The sequence below is a fragment of the Papio anubis genome, chromosome 8, assembly GCF_008728515.1.
Source record: "Papio anubis isolate 15944 chromosome 8, Panubis1.0, whole genome shotgun sequence".
NCBI classification, from domain to species: Eukaryota; Metazoa; Chordata; class Mammalia; order Primates; family Cercopithecidae; genus Papio; species Papio anubis.
This window is the reverse complement of record NC_044983.1, coordinates 82,110,848-82,126,067: the sequence shown is the minus strand read 5'-3', so window position 1 is coordinate 82,126,067 and position 15,220 is coordinate 82,110,848. Positions and strand designations below refer to the sequence as shown.

The 15,220-nt window shown below is 38.0% G+C and overlaps 1 protein-coding gene across 1 annotated transcript in view; it reads left to right on the top strand.

The window, feature by feature from the left end:
• The window catches only part of CNGB3 (cyclic nucleotide gated channel subunit beta 3), a 155,357-nt gene that overhangs the window by 124,467 nt on the left and 15,670 nt on the right, over positions 1-15,220 (top strand). The window contains exons 14-15 of the mRNA XM_031669658.1: positions 719-802; positions 7,143-7,261. Of these exons, the coding sequence (XP_031525518.1) occupies positions 719-802; positions 7,143-7,261 (203 nt within the window). The remainder of the gene's footprint in view (positions 1-718; positions 803-7,142; positions 7,262-15,220) is intronic.

The window sequence follows — 15,220 nt, the reverse complement described above, 5'->3', positions numbered from 1 at the left end:
ATTTATTGAAAGCAAAAGATTCAAAACTGCTATGTGAGTTTTTGTAGCACCTAAAGATTTTTCTTTAGCTCTTATAGATATAATTATTTAAACAGAAGACAAATATAGACCTATAGCCAAACAAATAGTGTTTCTTACACTATTAAAGTGAATACGAACATTCCCCCAACAGATACTGCTTTTGTATCTATTGTGTACATTTTCCCTGCCTTAAGAAGATAATTGAGTTGAAGAAGAAAGATAGACAAGCCTGCAATGTTAAATAATAATATCTAACAATGGTATGAAACATGTTTTAAGAAAGAAAAATATCTAGCAAAGATTTTGATCTATGTTGGTCCTAATATACTAACAATCTATTATTAGTATATTACCATTAATAGCTGTCATTAAGTATATTAAGTTTTTGTTATAAGTACCATTTTTATCCCCATTTTACATGTTAGTAAACTGAGGCATGAGAGGTTATGTAGCAATATGTAGCAGAGACAGGATTCACACCCAAGTCTATCTGAGCAAGATCTAAATCCTTGCCATTATACTATAGGTATTTTTTTTCTAAATTTTGGGTCATGACAAGTCCATAGCCATTGGCAGTTAATATTTTTATGTTAATACAAACAATATATATTACTGTTTATTTTCATTGAGTTTTGAATTCATTTGGAATATTAGCCTTTTAGTTGTTTCTATAAGAATTATTTTTCTTTTTATGTAGGGTTGTGATACACAGATGATTTATGACATGTTGCTAAGATTGAAATCCATTCTCTATTTGCCTGGTGACTTTGTCTGCAAAAAGGTGAGTGTATGCTATTTTTCAAATGCACAACTAATAAATGAATTTGAGGATTTCAGACATAAGTCAAGAGCATTGTTTAAACAAAATTTGTTCAGGGTGAATTCCATAGTATAGAAATCATTATGATGTATAGCTCTGTACAGCAATAATGCGCCCTCAGAGTTCACAAAGGAATAAGACAATATGGATTTCATTACTCATATTATAGGATAGAAGTATGGGTAGCCTGAAAAACTGCTTTGTATAAATGTTAATTATCAATTGTCACAGCTCATTAATCTCAAATATTTAAAGTGGAGGCAAAAGTTCTAGAAGCGATAGGTGGTTCAGCCTTTTTTATGTCTTCGGCAAAATATCAGTTACCTTCATTTTGCTCTCCCAAGTAGTGAATAATCAATGCCACATTTTAAAAACCTGTACTGTGCTTTTTATGATTGCAAAATAATACATATTCATTATTTTAAAATAGAAAACACATAAAAACATAAGGACATAAATTCCACCATCCAGTAATAACCACTCTTCATATATTTTGGCCTATCTTTTTCTATTGACTGATGGATACAGCTTGTGCTATAAAAGTGGCATCATACTGTACATATGTTTTGAAACATGTTTTGTCATGTAACAATATATCATATGAACATTTTATGTATTAAGTAATCTACAATATGATTTTTTAAAGCTGCATGATATTTCAGTCTAGGGACGTATCAGGATCAATTTTCAAATGTCTGCTATCATAAATAAAACAAACATCCCCTCAGATAAATATTTTTGCATATTTCTGATCACTAACTTGAAGGGGGAGAAAAGGAATGATGACCCTGGGATTTATATAGTGAGAAACTAAATCAAAGATAAACTCAATAATCAAAATTTAAAAAGAAAAATGAGTAGTTAAAAAAAATGCAAGATGATCCAAGACCTCGGTGGGTTCACAAGCGAATAAAGATGAGAGGCACTTTTATCATTTCAAAATAATGTGTTAAATGCTATGGTCAAAGAAAGCACAAGCTGTTGTAGGACATAAAGGAGGGGCACCTGTCCTTCCTGGTTACTGGTAAGATTTCCTAGAGAAGATAAGGTCTGAGCTAAGTCTTGAAAAATGAATTGGAGTAAACCAAGTGAAAGAGGAAATAGGCGTTCTGGGTAGAGGAAAGAAGTGTGAGCTAAGGCAAAAAGGAAGGAACTGTGTCTATAGAGGGAGTACAGAGAACTATAATAAGGCAAATGTTAGAACAATTTTAGAATGATTTATTCCACAAAACTCAGGAAATGTTTCTCAATACAATGAGCCAGAAACAGTGCTGGGCAACTGAGCAAAAAAAAAAAAAGATGGTTCTTGTCCTTTAGGGTCCTACCTTTCTAGTGCCATGGTATTCAATTCACAGTGCACATCAGAATCACCTGAATGAAGACGTCTGGGCTCCACCCCTCAGTGATTGATTTGGTCTAGATGGAGCCCATATACCAGTATTATTTAAAAGCTCCCATATGATTCTAAAATGCAGCCAAAACTAAGAACCACTGGCTTCATGGGAGAGACAAGCAATAAACAAGTGAAATTAAGTCAATGCGTAATTCCAAAATGTGCTAAGTTGTATAAAGGGAAAATAGAAGTTGCCAGAAGAGTATGCAGTGGCAACGACACTTAATTTAGATCCAGGGTTGGGAGATGGGGAGGTTATTAGGTTGTCAGGAGTGACCCTCAAAAAATCTAAACATAAATAGTTCTTTAGTTTCAAAAAAAGAAGTGGACAGGATGGTATTTTTTATGAAGACTTGGAACCATGAGCCAAGAGGCAAGATGGAGGTTGGCATATCCTAGGAACAGAAGCAAGTGAGTGATGGGCTGTGGTGAAACAGACAAAGTCAAATGGAGTATGAGGTACTTCAAGGCATCAGGTGGAGATGCCAAGTACACAGTGAAAATCAGTCTAATGAGAGAGGATGGAACTGGGGGTTACTGGGAATTGGAATATAAAGGAAACAGACTTCAAGAAAAGCTCAAGGAAAGGTCAGAGAAGAGGGCCTTGGCTCTAACTTTGAAGAGCTCCAGTGTTCGTGGAAGAGATCAATGAAGAAGAGTCAGAGAGGGCAACTGAGAAGGAGCTTTCATAGATGAAGGGGGGAAATGGAAGAGAGATTATGATAAAATGGGAACCAAGAATATACAATACCACACAAATTAGTCCAAGTTAAAATAAGGCAGATTAGTGATATGAAATCAGTTTTATTAAAATGGGAAATACAAGTCACAGTGCAGTCCAAGAACCCCTTGAGGGCAGTGGTGTACTGGAATGACATGACTTTAATGCACCAAAAAATGTCCTTTCATTTGGGGCCAGTAGCAACAGAGATTGAAAACTGTGATAACTCACATAAACTTTAGCACCTGTGCCCCTAAGCAGTGCAAATTTGTTTAACAAAGTATGAAATGCAGAGTAGATGCAACCTTCTCATTTCTAATTTCTTCTTCACATCACATTCATCACTCAATAACAAAAACATCAGTGGAGTCAAATGAGGCAGGAAAAGGAATAAATGGGTGGAAAGTAGAAATGAGGAGACATTAGACTGACAAGTCACATTTCTTTAAGAAGGGATTTGCATGATAGTAGATATTGACAGAGAAGAAAGGCTGTTACTTGACAGGACTTCAGGCGGCTGAATTCAGCTTTGTTTTGCTTATCGTTGTCACAAAATATTGAAGGCAAGGAGAAGGAAAAACATATGTTCAATTTGAGGTTATCTATAGAATTTAAGAGATGACGGCATTTGGGGCCAAGTTTGCTGACCTACCTAATCCCCAGGAATTGACTAAGTGGTAGCTTGGGCGGCTTGAAAGAGTGGGAGTTTTCTTCAGATGCTCTAGGGCAGGGCAGAAATCACCTAGAGCTCTTGTTAAAGCATCAGTTTCTAGGACCTCATTCCCAAAAACTCTGATATATATTTCTGCAGTGAGAACTCTTAGTAAACTGAGAATTTGCACCTCTACACAATCTCCTAGTGATGCTGACCCAGGAGCCACACTTTAAGTAGCACTGCTCTTTTCTGCTGGGGTGCCCTTGAGTGTCACAAAGCCCTCATGAGCCTTAGAAATAGCTTCCTACACAGAAACCCTGAAATTTTGAAGTGCACTCTCTCCAGGGGTTACCTCACTCTACATAAAGCTCTTGTTTTTTCATATTTTCTCCAAATTAGTCCACACACTAACAACCAGAGCTTGGTTCAATCTTATTTTGCACATGCTGTCAGCCCTTATTCTCTGAGGAATGTCTACTTAATTTGAATGCTAATTAAACTGCAGAAAGGGCTTAAATTAGCCTAGAAATATGCAAGAAATAGTGGAAGTTTTGGTTCGTTGATTATGCCAGATCTCCTTGGAAAATTATTGAAATGAGCATTAAAAAATAATTAAAAGAGCTGAACTGTATTTAAGTACTCACTATGTACTTCTACCTCCAGTCAGTTGTAATAACTGCCTTTGAAAAATCATTCCAGTTCCTTGAGAATTACTTCATGCAAAGAATAAGGAATATGACCCCGTCCTCATCATTACTTCCTAAAGTATCTCTTGGAAAACTAATTTTCAGACATCATGCCTTATTTTTTAAATTATTCATGGCTATTTTATAGGTTTTTAAGAGATCAGTCCCGATACTGGAGTCACCATTAGATATGGTCTGTCTTCATGTATTATATGGAGTCAGATGACATAGGTGCCACTAGTTCTGGCGCTGTCACCTGCGAGCCTTATACGTTTGCTCAAGACACTTAATTTTTTAAACCTCGACTACCAATTTTTAAACAAGAGTAATGATGCCTTTCCTACTTGACTTCACTGGGATTTTTGCAAGAATTAGATGAATGAATATCTATGAAATGCTTTGCAGTTATAAAGTAGCATGTTCTGTTAGAACAAATATAGGAATTAAAATAAGGAGCTATGTAAATGTCAGGTAATGTAATGATTTTTTAAAGTAATATGCAAAGACATGATATTGTTATTAGCATTAATAGTATGTAAATAAATATAATAAGATCCATTTATGTTGGAATTTCTACTTTTATATGTTTTTGAGTATAAATATATGCTTAATATTTTGCACAGGCGAGGTGCGGTGGCTCACGCCTGTAATTCCAACACTTGGGAGGCCAAGGCAGCAGGATCACATGAGTCCAAGAGTTTAAGACAAGCCTGGACAACATGGCAAAACCCTGTCTCTACAAAAAATACAAAAATTAGCCAGGCATGGTGGCTTATGCCTGTGGTCCCAGCTACTCAGGAGGCTGAGGTGGGAGGATCACTTGAATGTGGGAGGCAGAGGTTGCAGTGAACTGATATCGTGCCACTGGACTCTAGCCTGGGCAACAGAGCAAGACCCTGTCTCAGAGCAAAAACAACCAAAAAATTTTAATTAAAAAAATATTTTGCACAATGCAAAACTTAAACATATTTCTTGCATTGCTCAGTTAGGAGATGTGGGTTCTAGGCTTCCTTTGCTTCTAATTACTGGGTCATACAACTTTAACTAATTAGCTAAGCCAATCTGTGCCTTTGTTTTAATTTCTGTAAAAAGGAAATAATAGTACTTACTTTACCTTCCTTATAAGAGTAATGGGGAGATAAAATAAGAATTTCAGCTTCCTGGATATTAACTAAAAGGTGGATTCTGATAACTTTAAACACAACCCGGCAATTATAAAGCAACAATAGTTGATGTTCAGGAAAATAAACCTAGGTATGGAAGGACTTTAAAATCTCCCAGGGAATAGCTAAGTTATATTTTCCTTATTCATAAATGAGTGTCTTCTACATGTCAAGCCTGCGTTCAGCACTGTAACAAAGTTGACATTTTCTCAGCCATCTCGGGGAGTAAACTACAGTCAATATTTTTTTTCTTCCAAAGCATGATGTAGGCTAAATACTTTTTAAAATAAAAATTTAAAAAATCTTTTAATCTCGAGTTGATTTTAGTGTATTCTAATTCTTTCAAAGTATGGTTAATGAGAATATTTGAATAACTCAAATAACCCAGTCCCCTCCTAAGCCAAGTAAGTGAATTTATCTATTAATGATTTTTTTTTTATATAGCTAAAGGTGATTAAGGCACTACTCATTCAGACATGTAGGCTATCCAAATAGTTTGCCTAGTGTTATGCAATCTGGTCTATTTAAAGTTTAATAGCCTTTCTTGACCTAAGTGCCATTAGATCTCTTGTAAGACATTTATTCTTTTTGGAAGTTAGAGCGAGAAGATGTGTTCCAAGGGCCTCATAACCACCCACTAGTTTGGTGATTTACTTACAAGAACTCATACAATTCAACATAAAGTTATATTTATGGCTTGAGATTTATTATAGCAAAGAATAAAATGCAGGAATAGCAAGAAAAAGATATACACGGGCAAACATGAGAGAAATCAGACACAGGCTTACTAGGTCCTATTTCTGTGAGGGTCACATGGATGCATTTTTCTCTCCAGTGGACCACAGAAACATGAGCAAAATATCTCCACCCAGGGAAGCTCATGTTAGTCTTGGGTCCAATGTTCTTAAATGGGGCATATAGCTGCATGACCAGACATGATTCAGACTTCAAAATATGTAGGATGCACACATCATAAATCTTTGTGATTATATTAAATAGTGTTGACAGCCTGGTACATCCTGCTACACTGGCTCAGGAATATAGAATAACACCATTAACCAGTGGCTATGTGAACATTCCAGGAGTTTAATTCTTAGGGCTTGAACAAATATCATTCCCCTGGTCCCAAGGGTCCCCAAAGATAGGCAAGAACTGAGTAAAACAACCTACTGCATTAATACTTCATCTCAGCATGGAATACTAATAATAACTCAAAGATCTCCTATGCCCCAATTCCCCAAATCAGACCTCGATGACATGGGTAGAAGAATAGAATTGACCCTTGAAAGACTGCAGTCTATGCTCTTTGGCTAGACCAAGCAACTTCTACCAAGCATAGTGGTGGTCATCAAAGCAAGGCTTGACCATGCTTAAAATCAATTACTTCTTCCACCCAGGGTCCTTCCTAAAGCAATGTGCTAACTGAAATATCTTCATGTATCCAAGGGAAGCAAACAGTACTCACATGTTGAGAAGTATCATCTTCCTAATCATTTCCTTTCATATGATATGTCTAACCAATGTCTGTAAATACTTTAGTTCTTAAGACAATTACTTTCACACTAATGTTCTTTGCTTCCTTCATTTATATTTACTCCTCTAAAAGAGTTTATATTTCTTAATTTACAGCATAATTGTCAAGAATAAAATAACTACCATTTCCTCTTTATATTTAAAATGTAGGGAGAAATTGGCAAGGAAATGTATATCATCAAGCATGGAGAAGTCCAAGTTCTCGGAGGCCCTGATGGTACTAAAGTTCTGGTTACTCTGAAAGCTGGGTCAGTGTTCGGAGAAATCAGGTATCTGAAAGATACTTCCTAAACATTGAAGCCCATCATTTGTCATAAAAGGAAAATCTTAGGTAGTAAAATAAGTAAAGTTCCTGCTCAGATTTATAAAAGGTTTGATTGTGCTGATAGCATTGGTAAAATAAGGATTTTCATATTTCTATTCATCCCTCCACCAAAAAGACCTGAGGAAAAGAACTGGGTCATTCAGCTCTTTAGTCCAGGACCTAGAGCAGTGCCTGGCATAAAGCAGGTTCCCAGTATATGTTGAATGGATGTGCAAATGAATTAGTTAATGAGAGAAGAGGTTTGGAGGGTTCATTGTTACCAGATTGTTGGAAGACTTGAATGCCTTGCTAACAAGGGGATCTTGAGTAGGCTAGTGATGTGATCATAGCTGTGGGACCAAATTTCCTGAGTTCAAACTCCAGTTTCACCACTACTGGCTTTTTTCCTCTGTTACTTGTCCCCGCTGTTCCTCAGTTTCCTCACCTTAATAATTAGGATAATAATAGAACGTACCTTAAAGTGTTGGTAAATGAGTTAATTCATTAAAAGCACTTAGAACATTGCCTGGCATCTAGTAAGAGCTCAATAAATATTACCTATTTTTATCATTGTTTCTTATTGGCCCGGAAAAGTTTATCCTAGAAAAAGAAAGTCCCCAAGAGGAAAAATATAGACAGCAAATTTAAGCATTTTGTGGGCTAAACACTTCTATAGGCATTATCACATTTATTCAACCAAAAAATATTCGTTGAGTGCCCAGTATATGCTAGATTGTCAGGTATTGCTCTTAACTCTAGGAATAAACTATATAAAAAATATTAGACAAGATATGGCCCCTGAGAGAGCTTACAGTACAGTCAGGGAAAACTGATAATAAATAGTTAATTAGCTAGACAAGATGAATTCACATTGTAATAACTGCTATGAAGGAAAAAATGGTTAGAACATAACAGGACACTACTTAGATGCAGTGGTCAGGAATGACCTCTCTAGGGAGATAATATTTGACCTGAGATTTGAAAGAGTAAAGGATCAGCCATTCAGAATTGGGGGAAGAGCCTCTCTGATTACTGAAGGCCTAGAGGTAAAGCAAGTTTGTCTGGTCAAGGGGCAGAAAGGTGAATATGGCTGGAGTACAGTGAGTAAGAACACTGGGGAGATGAGGCCAAATAGGTGAGCAAGGCTCAGATAACACATGGTCTTTTAGGCCATGATAGGAATTTATGTCTTTTTCTAAATATGAATGAATGCCAGTAGAGGGTTTTAGGCAAAAGAATGACACACTCTGAATTCTTATTTTAAAAGACGACTTCAACAGCTATGTGGAAAAGATACAGTAGAGAAGCGAGAATGAATAGAGACCAATTAGAAGTCAACTGCGGTGGCGCAAGTGCAAGATGATGGTGTCTGGAACTGGGATACTGGCTCATACAATGAAAAGAAGAGTACCCTATCAGGCAGTTATTAATATATTTATTTCATAATATATATTTCATATTTTCATAATATATTTATTTCATCTATCCCAAGATGCCAAGTACTATATCTTGCCCAGGACACCATAGCTAATGAATTATAGGGACAACATTCAAACCTGGGTCTCCACGGATCGGGGTCCAGTGATCTTTATACCACGTCACAGAAGAAATTTCCAATCTCTAATTTCATAGCTGCTAAGAAGTTATCTTCGTGTTCCAGAAATAAGGATAATTTTAGATGACTTCATAGGAGCATCGTTAGGGTTTCTTTGGAATGTTGAAGCATGTTATTTCTCTGTTGGAAATGTGGCTTCTCTCTTTAATTTTTTCTCCTTGTTTAATGACTGATTATTGTTAAGGTGATCCTCTGAGGATCTTGCTCCTGGGCAGTGGTGGAAACACTTCTCAGAATGTACAAGACCTGAGTTCTTTGCCTGTTTTCTATCATTTCCTTCCTGGGAGTCCTTGCAAAAGTGATTTAATATTTTGTGACTTAATAATCACTGTAATCTTCAAGGTCATAAAACATGCAACAGTTTAATCTGAAACACTGCAGAAATTAATTAGCTGACCTTTCCCAAGGGTTGAGTACTCCCTGAAGAATAAGCCTTATAAATACAAGTATGTTAATTGCTGATATTATCATCACAGGAAGAACTACCCTAGGAATTGATTCCAGGTGTAGCTGAGTTGCAACTGAAAGTAATCCTAGATTCCTGACAGCAGCTTCTCAAATAAATCTCCTATTACCCATTTGGTTTCTAAGGCCAAATTGAAGCCGGTAGAATAGACAAGCTTTAAACCTGCTCAGTAGTTTGGTTGATTCAAGTGAAAGGGAGCTTTTTGCCTTGATTCTCTTTTTGGCTGTGGTTATGGGAAAACAGGATGCATCTGCCTCTTTCCAGATACCCACAGGCTTCACAGGCCCACAGCTGTCATACACCCCTGAAGCTCTAGTCATTTATTCCAGAGCTGGAGGCATGCCTGCCAAACATCCAGATACTGGAAAGATCTAGTAATAGTGTTTACTACTCAAAAATGCTGTGACCTTTGTTAAAATGAGCTCAATCCAGCACTATCATGTAGCCTTTAAAAGAGTTCTTTTTCCTCAGGAAAAAAAATGAAGAAAAAAATTAAGGGCTTTCAAGGACATTATATATATTAATCCAAAAGAGCAAAACCCTGACTAAAATATAGATTTACAGCCTGTCACAGAGAAAACCCAGACCACATTTCCAATTAACATCTGAAGAGTGCAGATACCCCATTTCTAAAAGAGAGACCCAGGGTCTGCTGAGGGGTGGCCCTGTGGTGGTTCCGACTCCATCATTTTCCTTACACATGCATTTAGTCCCAAGTCTTATTCCCTGAATGTATTTAACCACTTCCTGTCTGCATTCTGTTTCTGTTAAAATGACATTTTTCTTAAAGCACATCTGAGTTTTTATTTCTTGTGTTGCCATTATTATTTCAATAGGATTTTCTGTTGGTTTCATCTCTCTTCAGAATATCCTCCCCCAGGAAATTTTTCATTCGTCCTTCAAATGCCACCTTTTTGAAGCTATCTTTAACCCCTAAAACAACTAGTTGCTCTTTATTCTATGCTTCCATAGCATTTCATTCGTGCCTTTATTACAGTAATTACTACTGATTTATAATTAATTTGTTCAGACAGGTCTCTCCAACAGACTGAGCTACTGAAATATAAGAACTAGAGGCCGGGTACGGTGGCTCACACCTGTAATCCCAGCACTTTGGGATGCTGAGGTGGGCGGATCACGAGGCCAGGAGATCGAGACCGTCCTGGCTAACACTGTGAAACCCCATCTCTACTAAAAATACAAAAAAAAAAAAAAATTAGCCAGTCGTGGTGGTGGGCGCCTGTAGTCCCAGCTACTCGGGAGGCTGAGGCAGGAGAATAGCACGAACCCAGGAGGCAGAGCTTGCAGTGAGCCGAGATCGCACCACTGCACTCCAACCTGGGCAACAGGGCGAGACTCCGTCGCCAAAAAAAAAAAAAAAAAAAAAAAAAAGAACTAGAATTTATCTTCAGATCACCAGCAGCTACATAAACACTATATACTAAGTGGTGATTTTTACTTATATCCTACCTCCATTCAAAAATAATTTGCAGCAGCTCTTCAGCAATTTTAATTAATTATTTAACTGTGATTTGATAGAAACAAAAAAAATTATATTTGGGTCCCCTTATGGCATGGTGTGAAAGTGACTCAAAGAAGGCCGTGTATTCCTTCTTGGCCAGGCACAGTGTTAGTCATGAGGGTACAAAGGAGAACAAGAAACAATCGCTGTCCTCAAGGGCTTTAGAGGAGACTTCAATACCCGGTGATTAAATGTATGGATTGTGTCCCAGGAAGACAGTGTGTACAGGATGCTGTGGGGGACAAAGTTTTCACAAGGACCAGTGCGTCCTTTGGATCTGGCAATTACTAGAGGTTATTTGGGAACCAAAAGCTGAACCTTCAGTGGTCCTCAAATGATGTGTGCACACAGGTCAGTCCTAGAAACCCCTACTGAGGGGTATGTAAAGGATAATTGACACGATGCCTGTAGTGAGTTGAATGGCGTCTCCCACAAAGATAAGTCAACATCCTCATCCTAGGAACTTGTGTATGTGACCCACCTTGAAAAAAAGGGTCAGGGTCTTTGAAGATGTAATTAAGTTAAGGATCTCAGGATGAGTTCATCCTGAATTATCTTGAAGGGCCCCGAGTTCAATGACAAAGAGGGTTCTTTTTCCTAAAGACACTTTTTATAAGTGTCTTTATAAAAGACATAAAAGGAGAAGGCCATGTGAAGACTGAGGGCAGAAACTGGAGTAATGCAGCCATAGCCAAGAAATGCCTGGCAACACTACAAGCTGAAAGAGGCAAGAAAAGATTTTCACTGGAGTCTTTAGAGGAAATACAGCCCTGCTGATATTTTGATTTTGGACTTCTGGCCTCCAGAACTGTGAGATAATAAATTTTTGTGGTTGTAGGTCACTTGTTTTGTGCTAATTTGTTATAGCAGCCCTAGGAAATGAATACAATACCAAATTATTTAAATTGTTCACTTTCAAAATTTTACTGGGGATAAACAAAAACATGCTTGACACTCCACTTCACCCTACATGGCCACTCCACCTCCAACACCTGTCAATACCATCTAAGAAGGTCTCAATCATTTGTATCTTATGTTCTCCACTGCCACTACTTCAGTTCATCCATCTCTCACTGGACAACTATAGTGGCTTACTTCAAGTCACTCAAATCCCATAACCATATCCTCCACAATCAGTCTCCACTCTGCAGCCAGAGGGATCTTTTGGAAACACAGATCTGATCATATCACTGCCCTCCCACTTAAAACCATTCAATGTTTTCATGCCATCTTTAGGAATAAGAACAAAGTGATTTTCCTTATCTATGAGATCCTGTAGAGTCTAGCCCCTGCCTACCTCTCTACTTCAGGTTGCACCTGACTTGCCTTGCTCTCTTTATTTTATTTTATTTCATTTTATTTTATTTATTTGAGATGGAGTCTCACTCTGTCACCCAGGCTGGGGCAGTGGCACATCTCAACTCACTGCAACCTCTACTTCCCATGTTCAAGCAATTCTCCAACCTCAGCCTCCCAAGTAACTGGGATTACAGGTCTTGCCCTCATGCATGGCTAATTTTTTTTTTTTTTTTTTTTTGAGACGGAGTCTCGCTCTGTCGCCCAGGCTGGAGTGCAGTGGCCGGATCTCAGCTCACTGCAAGCTCTGCCTCCCGGGTTTACGCCATTCTCCTGCCTCAGCCTCCCGAGTAGCTGGGACTACAGGCGCCTGCCACCTCACCCGGCTAATTTTTTGTATTTTTTAGTAGAGACGGGGTTTCACCGTGTTAGCCAGGATGGTCTCGATCTCCTGACCTCGTGATCCGCCCGTCTCGGCCTCCCAAAGTGCTGGGATTACAGGCTTGAGCCACCGCGCCCGGCCATGCATGGCTAATTTTTGTATTTTTGTAGAGACAGGGTTTCATCATGTTGGCCAGGCTAGTCTTGAACTCCTGACCTCAGGTGATCCACCTGCCTCAGCCTCCCAAAGTGCTGGGATTTCAGGTACAAGCCACTGCGCCTAGCTGTCCTTATTCTCTTTAATCCAAACACCCATTGTCTTCCTATTCCTTGAATGCACCACACTCTATCCAGTCACAGGGAGTTTTTTGCACATTCTATTACCTCTACCTGGATGCTTTCCCCACCCTTTTACCAAGATCTCAGCTTCTTTCAGGCCTTCCTGGATTGCCCACTATAGGGGCCTCCCAGGTCTCCTTGCCATACACTTTCATCCAATGATGTTCCTTTCTTTTGGAGCACGTATCTTTGTAACTATACATGCATTCGTGCATTTATTTCTTCACTGTTTTTCTTCTTTCCTAAATTGCAAGCACCAGAACTACCACCTATGGCTGTGCCAAATGTTCTCTGCACCAGAATGTCCACTGAGGGACTGGGAGGGCAGGAACCTGGTTTGCACTCCACTTCTGAGCCATGAGCCCTGGCTGTTGTGCTCCCTCTCATGCACAGCTACCTTTCACTTTGTGAAAGGAGGCATTCTTCTAGCCAAGCACAGGACTGCACATGCTCAGAAAACCCACATTGTTTTTTATTATACTTTACGTTCCGGGGCACATGTGCACAACATGCAGGTTTGTTACATAGATATACATGTGCCATGTTGGTTTGCTGTACCCATCAACTCATTTATGTTAGGTATTTCTCCTAATGCTATCCCTCCCCCAGATCCCCACCCCCTGACAGGCCCCAGTGTGTGATGTTCCCCTCCCCATGTCCATGTGTTCTCATTGTTCAACTCCCACTTATGAGTGAGAACATGCAGTGTTTGGTTTTCTCTCCTTGTGATAGTTTGCTGAGACTGATGGTTCCCAGCTTCATCCATGTCCCTGCAAAGGACATGAACTCATCCTTTTTCATGGCTGCATAGTATTCCATGGCGTATATGTGCCACATTTTCTTTATCCAGTCTATTATTGATGGACATTTGGGTTGGTTCCAAGTCTTTGCTATTGTGAATAGAGCCACAATAAACATACGTGTGCATGAAAAGCCACATTTTTATAGTTTGCATGAAGACACTTTACACAGGCCCCCAGGGATCCTGGTAGACACCGTGTGTGGTTTGTTCTATACTCTATCCCCAGCCCTTAGGGCAGCGGCTGGTCCACATAAGTGCCTAGTAAATAGTTATTGAATAAATAAGTGAATGTAATTATCTTTCTATCTTTGTGAATGTACAAATGCACATTCATTTTTGTCATGAATATGCATATTCAGCCTTGTGCCCTTTTTGTCAGTTTTCATTGTAAGAATAACACTGCTATATTTATCTTTGTAAAATTACTTTGTTTTCTTTTATTTATTTGAGATTTAATTCCCAAAAATAGGAATAAGTAGGCCAAAAAGTAGAAGCATTTCTGTAACTCTTATAATAATGGGCAGATTATTTTCCAGAAAAAATGAACCAATTTGCATTACAAAGCACAATGTATAGCTATTGTCCTTCAGTATTACTGATATGACTTTATAATCCCCATTGCTGTTGCATTTTAATAGGTTATTTTAATTTTAAGTTCTTTAAATAGTGCCTGGAAATAATAGTTCATCCATATATATTTGCTAAATGAATTAATTTCCTATGGGTCTATTTATTTTCATAAATGTGATCATTTACCTTCTGCATTTCTTTCATTGTTCACCATCCTTTTTTCATCATATATAACAAGTTATTGAGTAGAATTCAGGCATTGATATATTCTTGTATGTTTTAGATATCTGGTTTTCATTCAAAACATTTAAATTCTGTCTTTTCACCTATTACATTAGTCAAATCACCTATCTGAGAATTTCTTTTTGATATTTACTTTACATCAATGTGAAATGGCCAAAATTTTGACAAATCATCTAAAACTCCTTTTAACCTTTAAACCATTATTGTCTATTTCTGCTGAATACTCCTTAAAATGGGGGTACCAGAGGAGACTTTTAGGTCTTTGGACTATTTTAATTCCATATTCTTACTCTTCATCAGAATAAGGCAGTTATTCCTTTTTTCCCCTTTCCTAAAAGGCAGAAATGGTTGATGCAATAGGAGATTAAAAGTATGAGCAGAGATAAGACTTGATTAATACTGAAAGAGAAAACTTCATTTTCATTTTTTTCCTGTCTCAAACCTGTGAGCACTACCTGTGTTAAGAATACACATTTACATTTTCACTACATCCTTTTGAATATAGTCTCTTTGTATTGCACCTTTTTGCTTAGCATAAAAAGCATACCTCATCTAAGTCCCACAATATCCCGCTGAACAAATATACAATCAGTGTCATTGCTTAAATATTCATTGAAATATCCTCAGGATTCCTCCCAAAGTAACTTTATCCAGTGCTAAATCAAGGCTTTTTGCCACCATTTGGAACAG